Raw genomic sequence first — 16,178 nt, forward strand, 5'->3', positions numbered from 1 at the left:
CTGGCCTCAAACTCAGAAATCTACCTGCCTCTGCCTCCCAAGTGCTGGGATTAAAGGCGTGAGCCACCTCTGCCTGGCCCTCAACTCAGTCCTTCTAATACACATTGGAACTTAGATGAATTAGGGCGTTTTGTGTTTTCAAGTTAGGTACATATCCATCTGGCTACTGCCTGGGTTTCATGTTTGGGGAGTGCAGCAGAAGATGATGTTGGGTGTCTTCCTCAATCATACCCCATTCCACTCCACCCCACAACCCCCCTCATCAGGATCTCATTGTGTAGACTAGGCTGGCCTTGAACTCAGAGATCTGCCTGATTCTGCCTCCTGAGCGCTTAGATTAAAGATGTGCATACCATTAATTAATTCATTAATCTCAGCACTCACTCCGGAGGTAGAGACCGGCAGATCTCTGTGTGTTTGAGGCCAGCTTGGTCTATAGAGTGAGTTTCAGAACACCGAGTGCTATACAGAGAAACCCTGTCTGGGAAAAAAAAAAAAAAGGAAAAGGCGTACACTACCATGGCTAGGTCTTTTCTTGATGAAGAGTCTCTCTCTGAGCCTGAGTCTTTGCTGACTTACCTATATTAGCTGGCCAGTAAACTTCAGGAGTCTTCAGCCTCCACGTTCCCAGCACTGAGGTTGCAGGCTCACATCACCACGCCTACTTCTACACATGGGCTCTGAGGATTAGATTTAGGTGTGCATAATTTGGAAGGAAGTACTTTGCCAACTAAGCATCTCCATGCCCAGCCATCCCAATTTATCTATAACTTCCTTCTTTTCTTATGTTCATTTGTTGTATGGGTACTGGTCAGAGAACGTATGGAGGTCAGGGAGTAATTTATGGGAGTCAGATCTCTTCTTCCACTGTGTAGGCTTCTGGGCTGAAGTCAGGTTGTCAGGTCTAGCCACCAGTGCTTTCCCCAATGAACTAGCTGTCTGGCCCTGTGTGCAATTCCTGAGGGAGCCTTCAAAGGCTTACAAGCTAAGAATACTGTGTCCATGTCGTTGTCAGACTCAGCTGCTACCAGCTCAGAGTGACCAGTTTGAGATATACATGGTCAGAAGCAGAAAGAGGAAGCTTCTGGTGAGGAAGTCTCTTAAAAAATAAAGCACTTTGTCATAGAGCTACTCTGAGCTTTACTAAGACATCCACCCCTGGTTGCCTCTGCTTTCATCTGTCAGGGAAGCTGACAGTCTCCTAGGTTAGGGTGTTTGGGACTGGGTAGAGAAGGGCCTGACTGAGACTGGCAAAAGGTATGAGCCCGGGATTGACTCCCCACCTGGTGGCCCTAGGTGTCAGCAGGCTCAGGAAAGGGCTGCTCAGTGGCAACTTGCTCATTTTGGAGACTAATTAGGGACCTTACACCTTTTACCTCTGCTCTCCCACTCTCAGTGTCCACTTCTCAGGCAGTTTTATATATGTATGAGTACACTGTCTTCAGACACACCAGAAGAAGGCATTGGATCAATCACATTACAGATGGTTGTGAGCCACCATGTGGTTGCTGGGAATTGAACTCAGGACCTCTGGAAGAGCAGTCAGTGCTCTTAATCACTGAGCCATCTCTCCAACTCCAGGTGACACATCTTTAATTGCAGCACTCAGGAAACAGAAGCCAGCAGATCTCTTTGAGTTTGAGGCTAGCTTTGTCTACATGGTAAGTTCCAGGCCAGGGTTACATAGTAAGACTCTGTTTTATAAAAGAAAAAAAGGGGGTGGTGGTGTTAGCTAGATGGCTTGGTGAGTAAGAGCATTCATTAGTCCTACAGAGGACCCAAATGTGGTTCTCAGCATTCCTGGGGGCTCCCAACCCCTTGTGACTACTTCAGCTCTGGGCCATTGGAAGCCTTCCCAGTATCTTGCATATGTATAGTGCATATAAGCTTGCATAGGCACACAGAAACATATAATTAATTGTTGAAACAGAGAGAAGGAGGAAATGGCTTTTAGGCCAGTAGTTAGTAGTGTCCCCAGTTCCTCACAAGGTCACTGGACTTCTCCTGACTCTATTGTAGAAGCTGCATCTTCTGTTCCTCTTCACCAATATTCTGAGCACACCAAGAATCCTTAGGGATATGTGAACAGCATAATTATGTATTTGCTACTACCCTGGTTTAGAGAGACTGTCAGGCTCCTCACTCAGCTGCTTCCTAGCTTGGGGGGACGGGGGCAGGGGCAGGGCTGGGGCCAGGGTCTGGGCCATGTGCAACCTAGGCAAGCACTTTGTTCCTGCACGGTCTCTCCAGTCCTTGGCCAGTGTCTACCTTTTCTGCCCCTTAGTTGCAACATAGAATGTGGATGGCAGAATCTACATCTCTAATGTGGCAGGGGTGGCATAAGGTGCCAGACTTAGAGCTGGAGCTGGGCATGGTGGAACATGCCTTTAAACCTAGCAGCTGGGAGGTAAAAGTAGGCGGATCTCTTGAGCTTGAGGCTAGTGTGGTCTGCAGAGCCAGTTCTAGAACAGCTAGGGCTACACAGAGAAACCTTGTCTTGAAAGCAAACAAAAAGACAGCTTGAACTGGGCCTATGACAGTGTTTAATGAAGTGTGGAGTGCTGCTCTGAACTCTCCTTTCTGTTTTCCATGGATATAGAGTCAAGGTCAGATCCCCACCAGAAGCTGGGAAGCAGTTACCAGAGATTGTCTTCAGCAAGGATGAGAAAGTCCCGAGTCGGAGCCCAGAGCCTGCTGTCAGCTCCAACCCCAAACGCAGTGAGGCTCAGAGAACCTTCGGTAAGCCTGCTTTATGGAGATTTTGTTTTCAAGAACTGTAGCCTGGTCTGTATTGTCTGAGCATTGTGCTGTGGAGGCCACACAGGAAGCATGTGGAAGGAAGAGAGGAAAGAGGCCTCTCCTCATCCTGGCTTAACACTTTGGTAACTGTCCCTGGTTAGCTCATTTCCTCAGTCTAGAACATGCTGCCTCACAGCTTTGGTCACATGGCAGCCTGTGCATGTCCATCCTAGCTTCCTAGTAAGTGAGTCTCACACATGCTCAGCCTTTCCCTAAAGTGATACATTGTTATCTCCAGGCTTATCCAGGTATTGTGGCACTGGACTTATGTGTAGGGACTGGAGAGATGGCTCAGCTGTTAAGAAAACTTGCTTGCCCTCCAGAGGACTCTAGTTTATCTCTCAACACCTACAGCAGATGTTTCATGAAACCTGTAACCCCAGTTCCAAGGGATCCAAAGCCCTTCTGGCATAGGCACTCATACACAAGGCACACACTTCACAGACAGAGGACAGACAGACAGACAGACAGACAGACACACACACACACACACACACACACACACACACACACACAAATAAAGATGAGTCTTTTAAAAAAAGATTTTCTTATTATGTGTTCTGCCTCTGTGCCAGAAGAGGGCATCAGATCTCATTATAGATGGCTGTGAGTCACCATGTGGTTGCTGGGATTTGAACTCAGGACCTTTGGAAGAGCAGCCAGTGCTCTTAACCACTGAGTCATCTCTCCAGCCCTAAGATGAGTCTTTTCTAAAAGGAAAATTATTGTATGTGTACTACTCTCTTTAAGATAGGTTAGTGGAGCTGGGATCTCTGGCTCAGAGGATACAATTGCCTTTGAGAATATTGATACTCCACATCAGGTCAGGTGGGTGTTCTGCATCCACCAGAATGCAGGTGAAACATAAGAGCTTATGCTGGAATACTGGGTGTTTGTTTGTCTAACATACTGGGCACTATGCATGTCTGCAGTCCTAGAACTTGGGAGGCTGAGGCAGGAAGAACATCTGTGCCAAGGTGAGGCCTATGCAGCAAAGAGACCCAGTTTGGGGGAAATGCTTAAATGAAAAGTCAGAAGAGACCATGTTGGATTTTGGTTTTCCTTTCCTAATGTTTTGGGGAGAGGGGTTTGTGTGACACTCACTGCTGTTCTCAGACTGCTGTTCTGAAGCTGCAGCTCTCTCCCAACATCCATGTGCTGTATTAACTGTTGGTCTCATTCATGACCTGTGCACATCCTTTCCAGGTCATCCACCACTTAGGTTGTTGTTTACTTTTCCCTTGATTTGTTGAAAGCTGATGAAATTAAGAGTCAGAGGAAAGAACTAGAGTGTAGAGTGCTGTTCTGTGCCTACTCTGGCTCTGCTTGTCCAAATCCCTTGTGTTCATCAAACACCCTCTTCCTGCAGTAGGGTTGAACTACCTTCCCCAGGAAGGTGTCCTCAGGGCAGCAAGGTAGGTGCCCACTCTGTTCCATGAAAAAGCTATCTGGTGCCAGAAGAGGGCGCCAGATCTCATTATGGATGATTGTGAGCCACCATGTGGTTGGTGGGAATTGAACTCATAGCTAGCCTTGAATTCTCTAGGTAGCTGAGGATCACCTTGAACTTCTTATCCTTGCCCAGCCATCTACTAGTAAGCCTTTTAAATTAAATTATAATTATGTCATATTTCTGCATTAGTAATCATAATACACTGATGTTGGGGGGGACCCTAAAAAAAAAAACCCAGAGTGACAAAAAAAGAGACCTCAGCAGCAAGATGGCTGCAAGTACAGACTGATGGGGCAGCTCAGTGACATCAGCTTACCTTGCACAGGCCAAGTGTGCGGTATCACCCCAGCACCACACAGACTGTGGCTCCGCTGAGTTTTTCTCCAAGTGAATCGCATCAGTTAGATTCTTGTTAAAATGTCTCTGAAAGTTGTTCAGAGTGGCATCTCTGCTATTCACATTGTTTACACAGAGGCTTTCCTGTTGGTTCTGCTATAATTGGCACAGCAACTTTTGTAGTAAATACGCCACTTTGATTTGCTGTTTCTTTGACACAGTAATTATCTCTGGGGACCTGAGGAGGTGGAAACCCTGAGATTTGTCTGATTTGGTGATGGGTTATTGTTAAGCTAGAGCCCCGTAAAATGATCCTGTACTCTATATGTGTGAGATGAGCGAGGCAGTGATACCTCTCAATGTTTGTGCTTCTAGATGGTCCCAAGGCTAGTGGAAGTACAGTGGACTCCAAGGTAAGCACAGATCTCCATCCTGTCAGCTTCTCTGATATGTGTGTTTGCTTGCATGTATGTATGTATGTGCATATATGTGTGCATGATACATGCTTGTATTTGGAGAGACAGCATCAACGCACATAAACCATTTTGAACTGCCTCCTGGCTCCACCTCTGAAGTTAGGATTACAGGTGTACACACCAGGACTGGCTTTGCTTGCTTGTTGGTTTTCTTCCTTCTAACAGTATTGTGAAGGTGTGATTGGGTGACAATAAACTGCCTGTGCCTACAGGGTCAGTTAGATATATTCGACCTGTCAATCAAGATGGTGGATGTATTCATCACCTCAAAGATTTCTCCTGACCCTTTGTCATCCTGTGCCCAAGGAGTAGTCGCTCCAGTAGACGGCAGCATTAGGGAGCCTTATAGAAATAAGCCATGCAGATGTATTCTTCTGTTGCCTTCGTTCAGCATAACCACCAGAATCTCTCCCAGTCCCATGTGCTTGTAGCTGCTTTCTTCCCATGGCTTGGTATTCATCGCTTTGCAGATGGCAGTGCTCCTGTTTGAGTCAGAAGCAGAGTGTAGATGGGATGTTTGGCTCTGCCCAGGGCAGCATCCTTGGTCTTGCCGAAGCGTTAGGTAGAGATGTGCTCATAGGAAGACCAGGGAGGGAGTTATAGAGTAGCTATGAAGGAAGGAAACTGAGGAAGGAAATGGGAAAGGGGAGCTTCCTTCTCTGAGACAGTGTCTCAGATCTGTCTGGAAAGACAGTGCATGGCCTTGTCAGAGAGCTCTGAAGACCAGCAGTGCTTGGAGAAGAGATTTGGTGGGGTTTATTTATTTATTTGCAATTCTTTGTTTGTCATATTCTTTAATATTTATAAAATATTGTTACAATAAAAATAACTAGTATAGCCGGGCAGTGGTGGTACATACATGCCTTTAATCCCAGCACTTGGGAGGCAGAGGCAGGCAGATTTCTGAGTTTGAGGCCAGCCTGGGCTACAGAGTGAGTTCCAGGACAGCCAGGGCTACACAGAGAAACCCTGTCTCAAAAAGAGTAGTATAAAAGTTATTTGATGGGCTGGAGAGATGGCTCAGCAGTTAAGAGCACTGACTGCTCTTCCGAAGGTCCTGAGTTCAAATCCCAGCAACCACATGGTGGCTCACAACCATCCATAACGAGATCTGATGCCCCCTTCTGGTATGTCAGAAGACAACTAAAGTGTACTTACATATAATAAATAAATATTTAAAAAAAAAAAGTTATTTGATACAAAACAATCAATTAAACAGTTTTATGTAGGTGCTTGTACAGCAATACTGAAAATACATACATTTTTCTCAATATAAATAACTCCAACATTAGCCGTGCATTTTAAAATAATACATCAATCCTAGTGTTTTTAAAAATGAACATAAATAGGTAAAGTCTTTTTGTTTGTTTGTTTGTTTTGTTTTTAGTAGTGTTTAAAATCTTGGCTCTTACTGTGGTACAAGCCCAAAATAAGAACAATTTTTAGATATTGGAGTTCATTGTAATAAGACTCTACTTCAATGATCCTCACATCACCAAAGGATTTTTTTTACCTCCCTAGTAGCTAAGCTAAGAGTTGACAATTCTGCTGCGCCAACAAGTGAATTGTAGGCACAATTTTTGGATACAGATTTCCTGCTATAGTCAAAGCTATTTGACTGGAGTGATTGTCTTCATTCTCAGCCCACAGAGAACAGGTTACATTCATTTAAGAAATGGTGTGTGTATTAAGATGGTCTATCTGTGAAGTCATTAACTGTTTCAATGAACAATGGTTCTGCTTGGAGGGTGGTACAGACATTAGGTGAGGGTAAGAATCTGGTTCATTGGCTGTGATGATTTTGAAAAGCATTCATCTCAGAGAAAGAGTAACTTATAAAGTCCTCTCCTTCAAAATTGATACAATAGTTACAAACATCAAGCAAAGCATTCAGTTTCTCTCTTTGTTGTTCTCTTACAAGCTACCTCCCAAGTTAATTGTTTACTTTTCTTTTGGCTGTATAAATAATTTTGAAATAGGTAAGCTGTTCTGAAAACCATAGCATAGTGTAAAAACATCAAATAAACAATCCTACTAATAGAGAGGCTGAGATAAGAGAAGCATGGTTTCAAGACCATTATGTGGTACCCGGCAAGATACTGTCTGGTACAAACAAGCAGAAAGTGTATATGGATTGTACAATATTGGACCTATTTCTCCAATTACCAAATTAGAGAGACCACCAGATGATAGCCAACAAATTCCCAATTCCTCATACTTTTGGATTTGAATCGATTAGGATAAATTGGTAATATTAATTTTCATATTAAGAGATATTAAGAAAAAGTAATTGTTACTTCCTGTTATTTTTGTTGTTAGAGGTGGAATTATGTTTGTGTGGGTTTGTTGAAAGATTACTTTCTTGCTTCTTCTAGAGTTTAGTTTTGCTCCTTGTGTTGGTGTTTTCCCTCTATTATCCTTTGCAGGGCTGGACTTGATTTGGTGGGTTTTTTGTTTTGTTTTGTTTTAGTTAGCTTTAACTTATTTTTATGTGTATGAGTGGTCCCACCCACAATGGCTGGACCCTCTCCCTTCAATCACTAATTAAGAAAATGCCTTACAAACATATTTTGGAGGGGCTTTTCTCCATTGAGTTTCCCTCCTTTCAGGTGACTCTAGCTTGTACCAAGTTGATATAAAACTAGCCAGCACAGTGAGTGTTTCCCTGCATATATGTATACACATCATATGTGTGTCTGTGTGTTAGCTAGGAGAGATCCTGTTGGATCCTCTGGAGCTGTAGTTAGAGTTTGTAAATCACTCTGTGGGTACTGGGAACCAAACCCAGGTTCTCTGCAAGGGCATCTCTCTAGATGACTGGCTTTAATTTTTGTTTGTTTGTTTGGGTTTTTTTTTTTTGTGCTTTCTTTCTTCTTTCTTTTGTTTTTTTGGTTTTTTGTTTGTTTGTTTGTTTGTTTTTTTGAGACAGGGTTTCTCTGTGTATCCCTGGCTGTCCTGGAACTCACTCTGTAGACCAGGCTGGCCTCGAACTCAGAAATCTGCCTGCCTCTGCCTCCCAAGTGCTGGGATTAAACGCTTAGCTTTATTTTTTTAAGTGCTTGGGTGCTTTGCCTGCAGGTATGTATATGTATCATATGTATTCAGTGCCCACAGAGGACAAAAGAGGGTATTAGATCTTCTGGGATTGGACCTGCAAGCTGCTGTGTCTGGAAATTGAGCCCAGGATCTCTGTAAAAATAGCCAGTGCTCTTAATCTTTGAGCGTTCTCTTCAGCTCCCTCCGCCCCCATTAGCTTTGATTTTCTTAAGCATGTTTTCTGCTACTGTTATGTCTTTTCAGGCTATCGCAGAGCGATCCTTCTCAATTCGCAAGAATGACGGGGCAGTCTCATTTCAGGTAAAGTTCACTCCATCTCTGCCATGTGAAAGCTTGAGGCACCTTAGTTCTAGGGACAATAACTCACTGTGTGTGGTCTCTGGGCTGCAGGACCACTCTGCCTCCCACTACTAGGCTGCTACCTCCATCTGCTAACCAAGTTATGAGTCTCTGACCCTGAGAAACCTTGTGAAAGTACAGTGAAGTAACAGGCCCAGATTCCAACCCCACTCAGCTTAGGTCTCTGTGACTCTGTTCTCCATTCACAGTCTGTGCTGTCTCCCACTCACTATGCTGAGAGTTGAGAGTGATGTAGTTTTAGAGGCCTTGGGTACCCTGCCCATTCAGCCCAGCTATGGACTACATGTGGATATCTCCTGGCAGTGGCACATGATGCGTTCCCATGCAACTTGTCCATGTATTCACTTGGAAGAGCCACTGAGCTGTAACATGCCTACAGTGACACACACTGGTGCTGTGTGTGTAGGACTTTTGATCACTGTGACAATTAGTGGCTGATGGAGTCCATTTCTCAGAAAGTAAAGTTGTTTGTTGACTTAGAAATGAGATACTCTTACCTTCAGCTGTCTCCGTGCCCTCACAGATGGGTGGATATAGTGGAAGTGAAGTTACAGAGCCTAGGTGGTGGGCACAGAGATCACCACATGGCTCCAACACTGTCTGTGCTTCAACACTGGCAGAAAGGACTAGAGGCTCACACGATGAGGACGCCCTGTTTGACTTCTGTTCTGGGGGTTCCAAGGCTGGCTAACCTTCTGTCTGCTGAGGCCCCTAACTATGAGGACCTCTTTCTTCCTCCTTTCCAGTTCTTCTTTAACATCAGCACCAGTGACCAGGAAGGCCTCTACAGCCTTTACTTCCACAAGTGCCCAGGCAGCAAGTTGAAGTCTGGTGAACAGGTCTCATTCAGCCTAAATGTGAGTACCACATAGGGACATCCACAGGGATGCTGTCAGTGTGAGCCGTCTGCTTCTCTATAAGCCTAGTGTGGACTCTCAGAGAGGGCTTTCTGTTTTATTTTGCTTTGGTTCTGGTGCTAGCAACACAGCAGGGCTTTGTGCATTCTGAGAGCACCCATTTCCTGCCGGTGAGGGTATGTGAACCACTACTGTGAGGACGTGGGGCTGGTCAGGACCCTGCAGTGGGCAGGGTGCTCCTGCAGAGGACTGGGGTAGGAGGTGAGTGTCCTCCAGCCCAGACAGTAGCAACCTGCTTATTACAGGCTGGTGCACATGTTCTCAAGAAGAAATGATACAGCTATGAGTGTGTATTCCTGACTAGAGATGGTCTGTTTCTAAGAGGGATGCACCTTATGTTGGTTTCAGATCGATATCACAGAGAAGAACCCTGACAGCTACCTCTCTGCCGGGGAGATTCCTCTCCCCAAGTTATATGTTTCCATGGCCTTGTTCTTCTTTCTGTCTGGGACCATTTGGATTCACATCCTTCGTAAGAGAAGGTAAGTGCTCCAAGTGTGTGGAGAGCTGCAAGATTTCATCCTCCTGGATTTTGTCCCTGGGGGAGGTGGCATTGAACAGCCCTGCTCTCTTCTAGGGTGTCTTCCCTGAGACCTAGAGGCTAGGCAGGAGCCTCTTGTGGCTCACTCTTAGTGTTTGGTTTAGAAAGAGGATCCAGATGTTAGAGTAAACACACAAACAGTCAAAACGCAGTGTTGCCCTTACAGAGACGCTGAAGCCCAGGATGCACTGCACAGAGAGTGCAGTGGTGGGTGGCACCTTTTAGGAGACACCCATCTTGAGAGGAGTTAGTGATGATGTCTGAAGCGCTGGCTGAAAGCCTCTCTGGACTTTCTCTATTGACCACCAGGAGCTTGACTCAGGGAAAAACCCATTTGGAATCCATCTACCTTTCACCAGGACCCTTGTCCTCAAACCCTGAGGCTCTGACTTTTTCTTCTCTGTTGTTGAGGGAAGTGGCTGCATAGGTATGAATTCTGTCTCCCTACCCAGAAATCTTAGAACAAAATAGTGTAAAACATTTTTACATTAAAAGACCTTTAGACCTGGCGTGTGCCAAACAGTGTTATCCAAAACGCACTTGATAGCCGGGCGGTGGTGGCGCACGCCTTTAATCCCAGCTCTTGGGAGGCAGAGCAGGTGGATTTCTGAGTTTGAGGCAGCCTGGTCTACAGAGTGAGTTCCAGGACAGCCAGGGCTACACAGAGAAACCCTGTCTTGAAACCAAAAAAAAAAAAAACAACCTCACTTGATAATTAAGTGCCCCAGACACATCTTCCTGGAGCTCTGGAGCAGAAGCTGAAACCTTTGGTGTCCTGATTACATTTTAATGGACACTCAAGAGTCTTGGATATGGGCCCTTTTAAAAGAATATTCCAATGCTGGCAAGATCATTTAATGGGTAAAAGCCCTTGCTGCCTAGCGTAATGACCTGAGTTCAGTGCCTGGTTCCACATGATAGGAAGAGGAAACAGACTGACTCCCAATTTGTCCTCTGACCTGTACTGTGCATCACGACTCTCTCCCAGGCACACCTTGCCTGTGACTTCCTGTCTGCCCCTCTTCACTGTGCCTTGTTCCTCAGCTATAGCACTGGAGCAGTAATAATTGCCCATCTTCCTGCCGAGCCTCTCACATGCTTAGCTCTGCTCTGTGTCTTTGCACCAGGATGCTGTGCAATGAGTACTTGTGGACCTGCTCACTTGCCCACACTCACTGGTGTTTCCTTTTCGTTTACTCAGCAATGACAGTGTCACTGTCTCAGCTCACTTGGCTAAGATGGTGGTTAAATGGGGCTGATCTGTTTTGTGCCAGTCATGTTTTTAACTGTGAGTGGATATGTACATATCCAAAAGGATGCAATTGAAGGCATCCCATGTAACAGCCAGCGATGCTGGTAGACTGGAAGTATGTATTTTACATAGGCATATGACCCCAAGGCTGCAGGACGTGTTCAGGGCTGAGAAGAATGAGACATCTTTGTCACATAAATGTACTGAGGCCCAGAGAGTGGAGGTGAGAGATAACCAGTTACTGAGCTGGGGCTGGAGGCCAGGGCTGCCTGCCTGTGCTTGTCTCTCCTTTCAGGTTTATATGCCATGCAGCCCAGAGTGGGAACAAGCAGTGCTGGGCTGGCAGGGTGAGAGGCAGTGCTTATAGGCTGGCTACTCTCCTAGCTTGTTGAGGTAGAACTGTGCCATTTCAGAGATGAAGGTCATCAGGGCCAAATCAGAGTCAAGGCCAGGTTGCCATGACTTCGGAGCCTTTCATTGTCCCAGCATGGGTGTTTAATTGAGGACCGAAAGTCAAAGTGGCCAGGATGTGAGAGTGGCCTTTCATAGTGGGCAGTGTTGTATTCTGGGTAAAGCCACTGCCATTTAGTAGCAGACTGCTCTGTCATTTACTTCCTTTTTGACCTTCAGTGAGGAGTCACCAGAACAGGAAAGTACCCAGGAGATAAGCTCTTAGCCCAGTGTGCGTCAGGCTGTGGTGTGGTCTCATTTCTCTATGCATGCCCCTCTCCCAACTGTCCATCCCCAACTACTTCCTGTCCCACTCCCACTTCTCCTCAACCACGGGGAATCACCCCAATGTGCTGAATATAAAGTTTGAAACATTTGTACATTCTCGTAAGTAATGCCTGAGGTATGCTGTGTTTGTTTGTTTGTTTGTTTGTTTTGTGTATGTTTTAAGTGTATAGAAAAGGTTATCTGTAGATACAACTGTTTAAAATTAGTGACACTGCCAGGTAGTGGTACACATGTTTAATCCCAGCACTTGAGAGGCAGAAGCAGGTAGATCTCTGTGAATTTGAAGCCAGCCTGATATACATAGTGAGGACAGCCAGGGCTGCACAAAGAAACCCTGTCTGGAAAAAAATAAATAAATTAGTGATACTTTTCCCATCAGCTATGCTGCTGTCTGCATCCAGATGGCTGATTTTAGCCACTCCTCTGTGTTCCCTGGGCTGTATCCACAGGAGTACATGCAAGGTGCCAGTCGCAGTCTTGAGGCTACTCCACAGTGCTGGAGTAGCCTTGTCTCCTACCTTCTGAGCTCTCCTAGGAACCTGTCCTTTGCAAATTTCATTTAGTATTGTCAGATTGCCTACCTTGCTGCTGCACCACTTTCTACTTTGCCTGGGAGCTGAGCTCTGTCACCATCCTCTCATTACAAGTGGCTTGTTGATGTGTGCCAGTCTGGTGTGTGTAAACTGCTGGGTTGTCTATCTTCTCAGTGTCCCCGCTGAGGGCTCTCATCGCAGGCCTATATTGCTTGCGTATTGGATTGTCTCATTGTCTCACTGCTGTACATGAGCAAAAGTCTTCTGTGTCCTAGATCAGCTCCTTGTCTGGCTGCACATGCAAGTCTTGTCTCCAGTCATTGTGTTCACTAGGCTTGTCAGCAGTGTGTGTTGTTAGTGAAGGTGTTGACTGTGATGGAGCCCCACTATATAATTTCATCTTTGGGGCCATGCTTCTTGGGTCCTAGGGGCCCTTTGTGATTCCAGGTCTCAAGGTATGTTTCATTCACAACTGAGCTCATCTGGAATCACTCTAAAGAAGTAGACAATGAGTCCAGTTTATTTTCCTCTTCTTCCTCTTCTTTCTCCTCTCCCTCTTCCTCCTCTTTTTCTTTCTTTCTTTTTTGGGGAGCAGGAGTTGGTTTTTCAAGACAAGGTTTCTGCTGGGCAGTGGTGGCGCACACCTTTAATCCCAGCACTTGGGAGGCAGAGGCAGGTGGATTTCTGAGTTCGAGGCCAGCCTGGTCTACAGAGTGAGTACCAGGACAGCCAGGGCTACACAGAGAAACCCTGTCTCAAAAAACCAAAGGAAAAAAAAAAGAGTCTTATTTGTCTCTAAGATAGACTTGAGTTCCTTCCTGCAGGAGTCAGGGTAGACATAGAAGGAAGAATCTAATGCCTGGAGCTCAAGGGTGGCCTAGAGCATGTGAGAGCGGGTGAGTATGGAGCTTTATCCACCAGGCTGCTCAGAGGGAGCAAGGGCATGACGCCAGCACTTTCTCCTCACCTGTCACCTCAGCCAGCTCCCAGGCCTGTTTTGGGCTCAGGCATCCTCAGATACACCTCATTTTTTGTGTTCCTTGGGATTTCGTGTTGTCTTTAGGACTGCCCTTCTCATTCCTATGTGGCTGATTCAGTGTGGTTTCCAGGGAGGATGTTGGTGCGCTGTGTAGATGTCCATCTTAGCATGCCTCAGTAGACACCACACCTGTCTGCAGTGTATAACTGTTACTGCATTAAACTGTGTGCTGGAAATGTCATAATACTCTATCTTAGTTCCTTTTCTATTGCTGTGATAAGAGGCCATGACCAAGGCAACTTATAGAAGAGAGAATATATTTGAAGCTTCCAGTTTTAGAGAGTGAGCCTATGACCATCATGGTAGGGGCATGGCAACAGACAGGCATGCACTGTACCCAAGCAGTAGCTGAAGGCTCACATCTTTTTTTTTTTTTTTCTGATTTGTTAAATAAGGTTTATTGTTATCTTTATTGCCTATAATCTAGAAGAGAAGGCTCACATCTTGATCCATAAATGTGGGGCAAAGAGCCAACTGGGAGTCCTCCAGCTAGGTCACACACACCTCCTAATCCTTCCTAAACATCTGCAAACCAAGCGTTTATCCATACAAGCCTGTGGGAGCCGGTCCCCTTCCAACCACCACAGACTTATTCTTATGGGCAAAATCTGCTTTGTATTAAAAGAAAAAATGACTTCACGTTTGTGGTTTGTTCAGATTGTATTTGTTTCTTGCTTAGCAATTTACCTGATGGAGCCAGGTGTGGTAGTGCACACCTTTGATCCCAGTACTCGGGAGGCAGCGGCAGGTAGAGCTCTGTGCATCTGAGGCCAGCATGGTCTACATAATGAGTCCCAGGACAGCCAGGGCTATGTAGAGAGAGCCTGTCTCAAAAAAAGAAAAAAAAAAAAGAAAGAGGAAAGAAAAAAGAAGTACCTGATGCTATATGTGGCCTCTGGGGAGGAAGTCTTCTAACTCTTTGTTCTCTCTTTTTATAGGAATGATGTATTTAAAATTCACTGGTTGATGGCGGCCCTTCCTTTCACCAAGTCTCTCTCCTTGGTGTTCCATGCAGTATGTATTAGCATTTGGGGTCCTTGATGAAATGATGGAGGTACATACTTGATTGGGGAAAGAAGTTCGAGGCAGGGTCAGATGGGAGACGAAGGACAAGAATGTGCTTTCAATAAAGCCCCTCTGTGCAGAGAGCTGGCCATGGGGCCTATGAGCTCAGCCTGCATCCTACCTGGAGGCTACAGTCTCCAGAACACTGGCTTTTTTTTTTTTTTTTTTTTTTTTTTTTTTTTTTCTCTCAAGACAGGGTTTCTCTGTATAGCTCTGGCTGTCCTGGAACTCACTCTGTAGATCAGTCTGGCCTCGAATTCAGAAATCCACCTGCTTCTGCCTCCCAAGTGCTGGGATTAAAGGCATGCACCACCACCGCCTGGCTGGCTTTTATTATTTTATTGTTTTTGAGACAGTCTCACATTGTAGACTGGCTAACCTTGAACTTGTGTGGTCCTGCTGGCTCAGCCTCCTGAATGCTGGGATCATAGGTGTCTCTGAGCATATCACTTTTCCCCCTACACCCCTTGTTTCTGTCATCTAGAGAGATGAGTGTGCCCCCTGCTGGGTCATTCCTGAACTTCCCCATTTTACTAAGCATCCTTGTATCTCTGAAGTTTAGTGTTAGTAAATTGCCAGAGGAAAAACCAAATCTTATAAAGACTAGAAGACTAGAAGAACTGAGTTTTGACTACTGAGAACTGGCGCACATCAGAAATCTTGCCTGTGGGGTCAAGACTGAGGCTTCCCCAATTTAGGGGTAAGGGATCTATGGAGTGTACATAAAGCAAGTGCTAGATTCTCCTCTGCACTTGAAAATGGGGTCATAGAAGAAAGCAAAAATACACCCAGTTATGGAAACAGGACATAGAAGTTACTTGGTTATTCCCCCTTTGGATTTCAGTTAAGATTCTCGGAATGGCCCTGAGCCACTTTAAAATCTAGATGACTTTTAGAAAATGAGTCTGTGCTGTGGCCAGCTTTCTCATCCTGCTAGCAGCCAGCCTCTGAAGTTAAAATGTGCGGCAGCTCTAAGTATCCAAGCTTAGATTGCTGAAGCCAGGTCACTGTATAGATCTTCTGACTGACCAGCTGGCTGTTATCTTACTGTGAGCAGCAGGACTTCAAGACAATGTACCTGGCCGAGAGTGTTTGCCGGTGTGAATTGAGAGTCACACTGGGTGTTAGGTCATTGACGCCTCTGTCAACCTTTCTAAATGTGTTAGCACACTCGTGTGCTTGCTAGTAGCTCGGCAAGGGAGGTATTAGACAGTGGGGTGGGTGGGCACAACCTATTCCTCATCCCAAGGATGGGTCATTTATTGCTTTACCCTGCAATGAGGTGCATGGCACAGCCTTTCTGAAACATAGCTGTTTGATTTCAGATCGACTACCACTACATCTCCTCACAAGGCTTTCCGATTGAAGGCTGGGCTGTTGTATACTATATAACTCACCTGTAAGTATGTAGGTCCACAAGACAGTGGTGGTAATGCCCGCCCTGTGAAGTGGCTTACAAAGGCACTAATGGCTAGAGATGGGGGTATGGCTCAGTTGAGAGTGTTTGCCAGGCTTTCATGAGTCCCTGAGCTCCATCCCCAGCACTGCATAGATCAGGAATGGTGGTACACACCCCTGATCCTAGCACTCAGGACGGGGAGGGGGAGGCAAG

General features: G+C 45.7%; 1 protein-coding gene across 1 annotated transcript in view; it reads left to right on the forward strand.

Moving 5' to 3' along the window:
• Gpr107 (G protein-coupled receptor 107) overlaps positions 1-16,178 on the forward strand; it is a 73,650-nt gene that overhangs the window by 19,213 nt on the left and 38,259 nt on the right. The window contains exons 5-11 of the mRNA XM_031369740.1: positions 2,600-2,739; positions 4,964-5,001; positions 8,365-8,421; positions 9,228-9,338; positions 9,747-9,880; positions 14,440-14,515; positions 15,892-15,965. Of these exons, the coding sequence (XP_031225600.1) occupies positions 2,600-2,739; positions 4,964-5,001; positions 8,365-8,421; positions 9,228-9,338; positions 9,747-9,880; positions 14,440-14,515; positions 15,892-15,965 (630 nt within the window). The remainder of the gene's footprint in view (positions 1-2,599; positions 2,740-4,963; positions 5,002-8,364; positions 8,422-9,227; positions 9,339-9,746; positions 9,881-14,439; positions 14,516-15,891; positions 15,966-16,178) is intronic.

The sequence above is a fragment of the Mastomys coucha genome, unplaced genomic scaffold, assembly GCF_008632895.1.
Source record: "Mastomys coucha isolate ucsf_1 unplaced genomic scaffold, UCSF_Mcou_1 pScaffold15, whole genome shotgun sequence".
Taxonomy (NCBI): domain Eukaryota; kingdom Metazoa; phylum Chordata; class Mammalia; order Rodentia; family Muridae; genus Mastomys; species Mastomys coucha.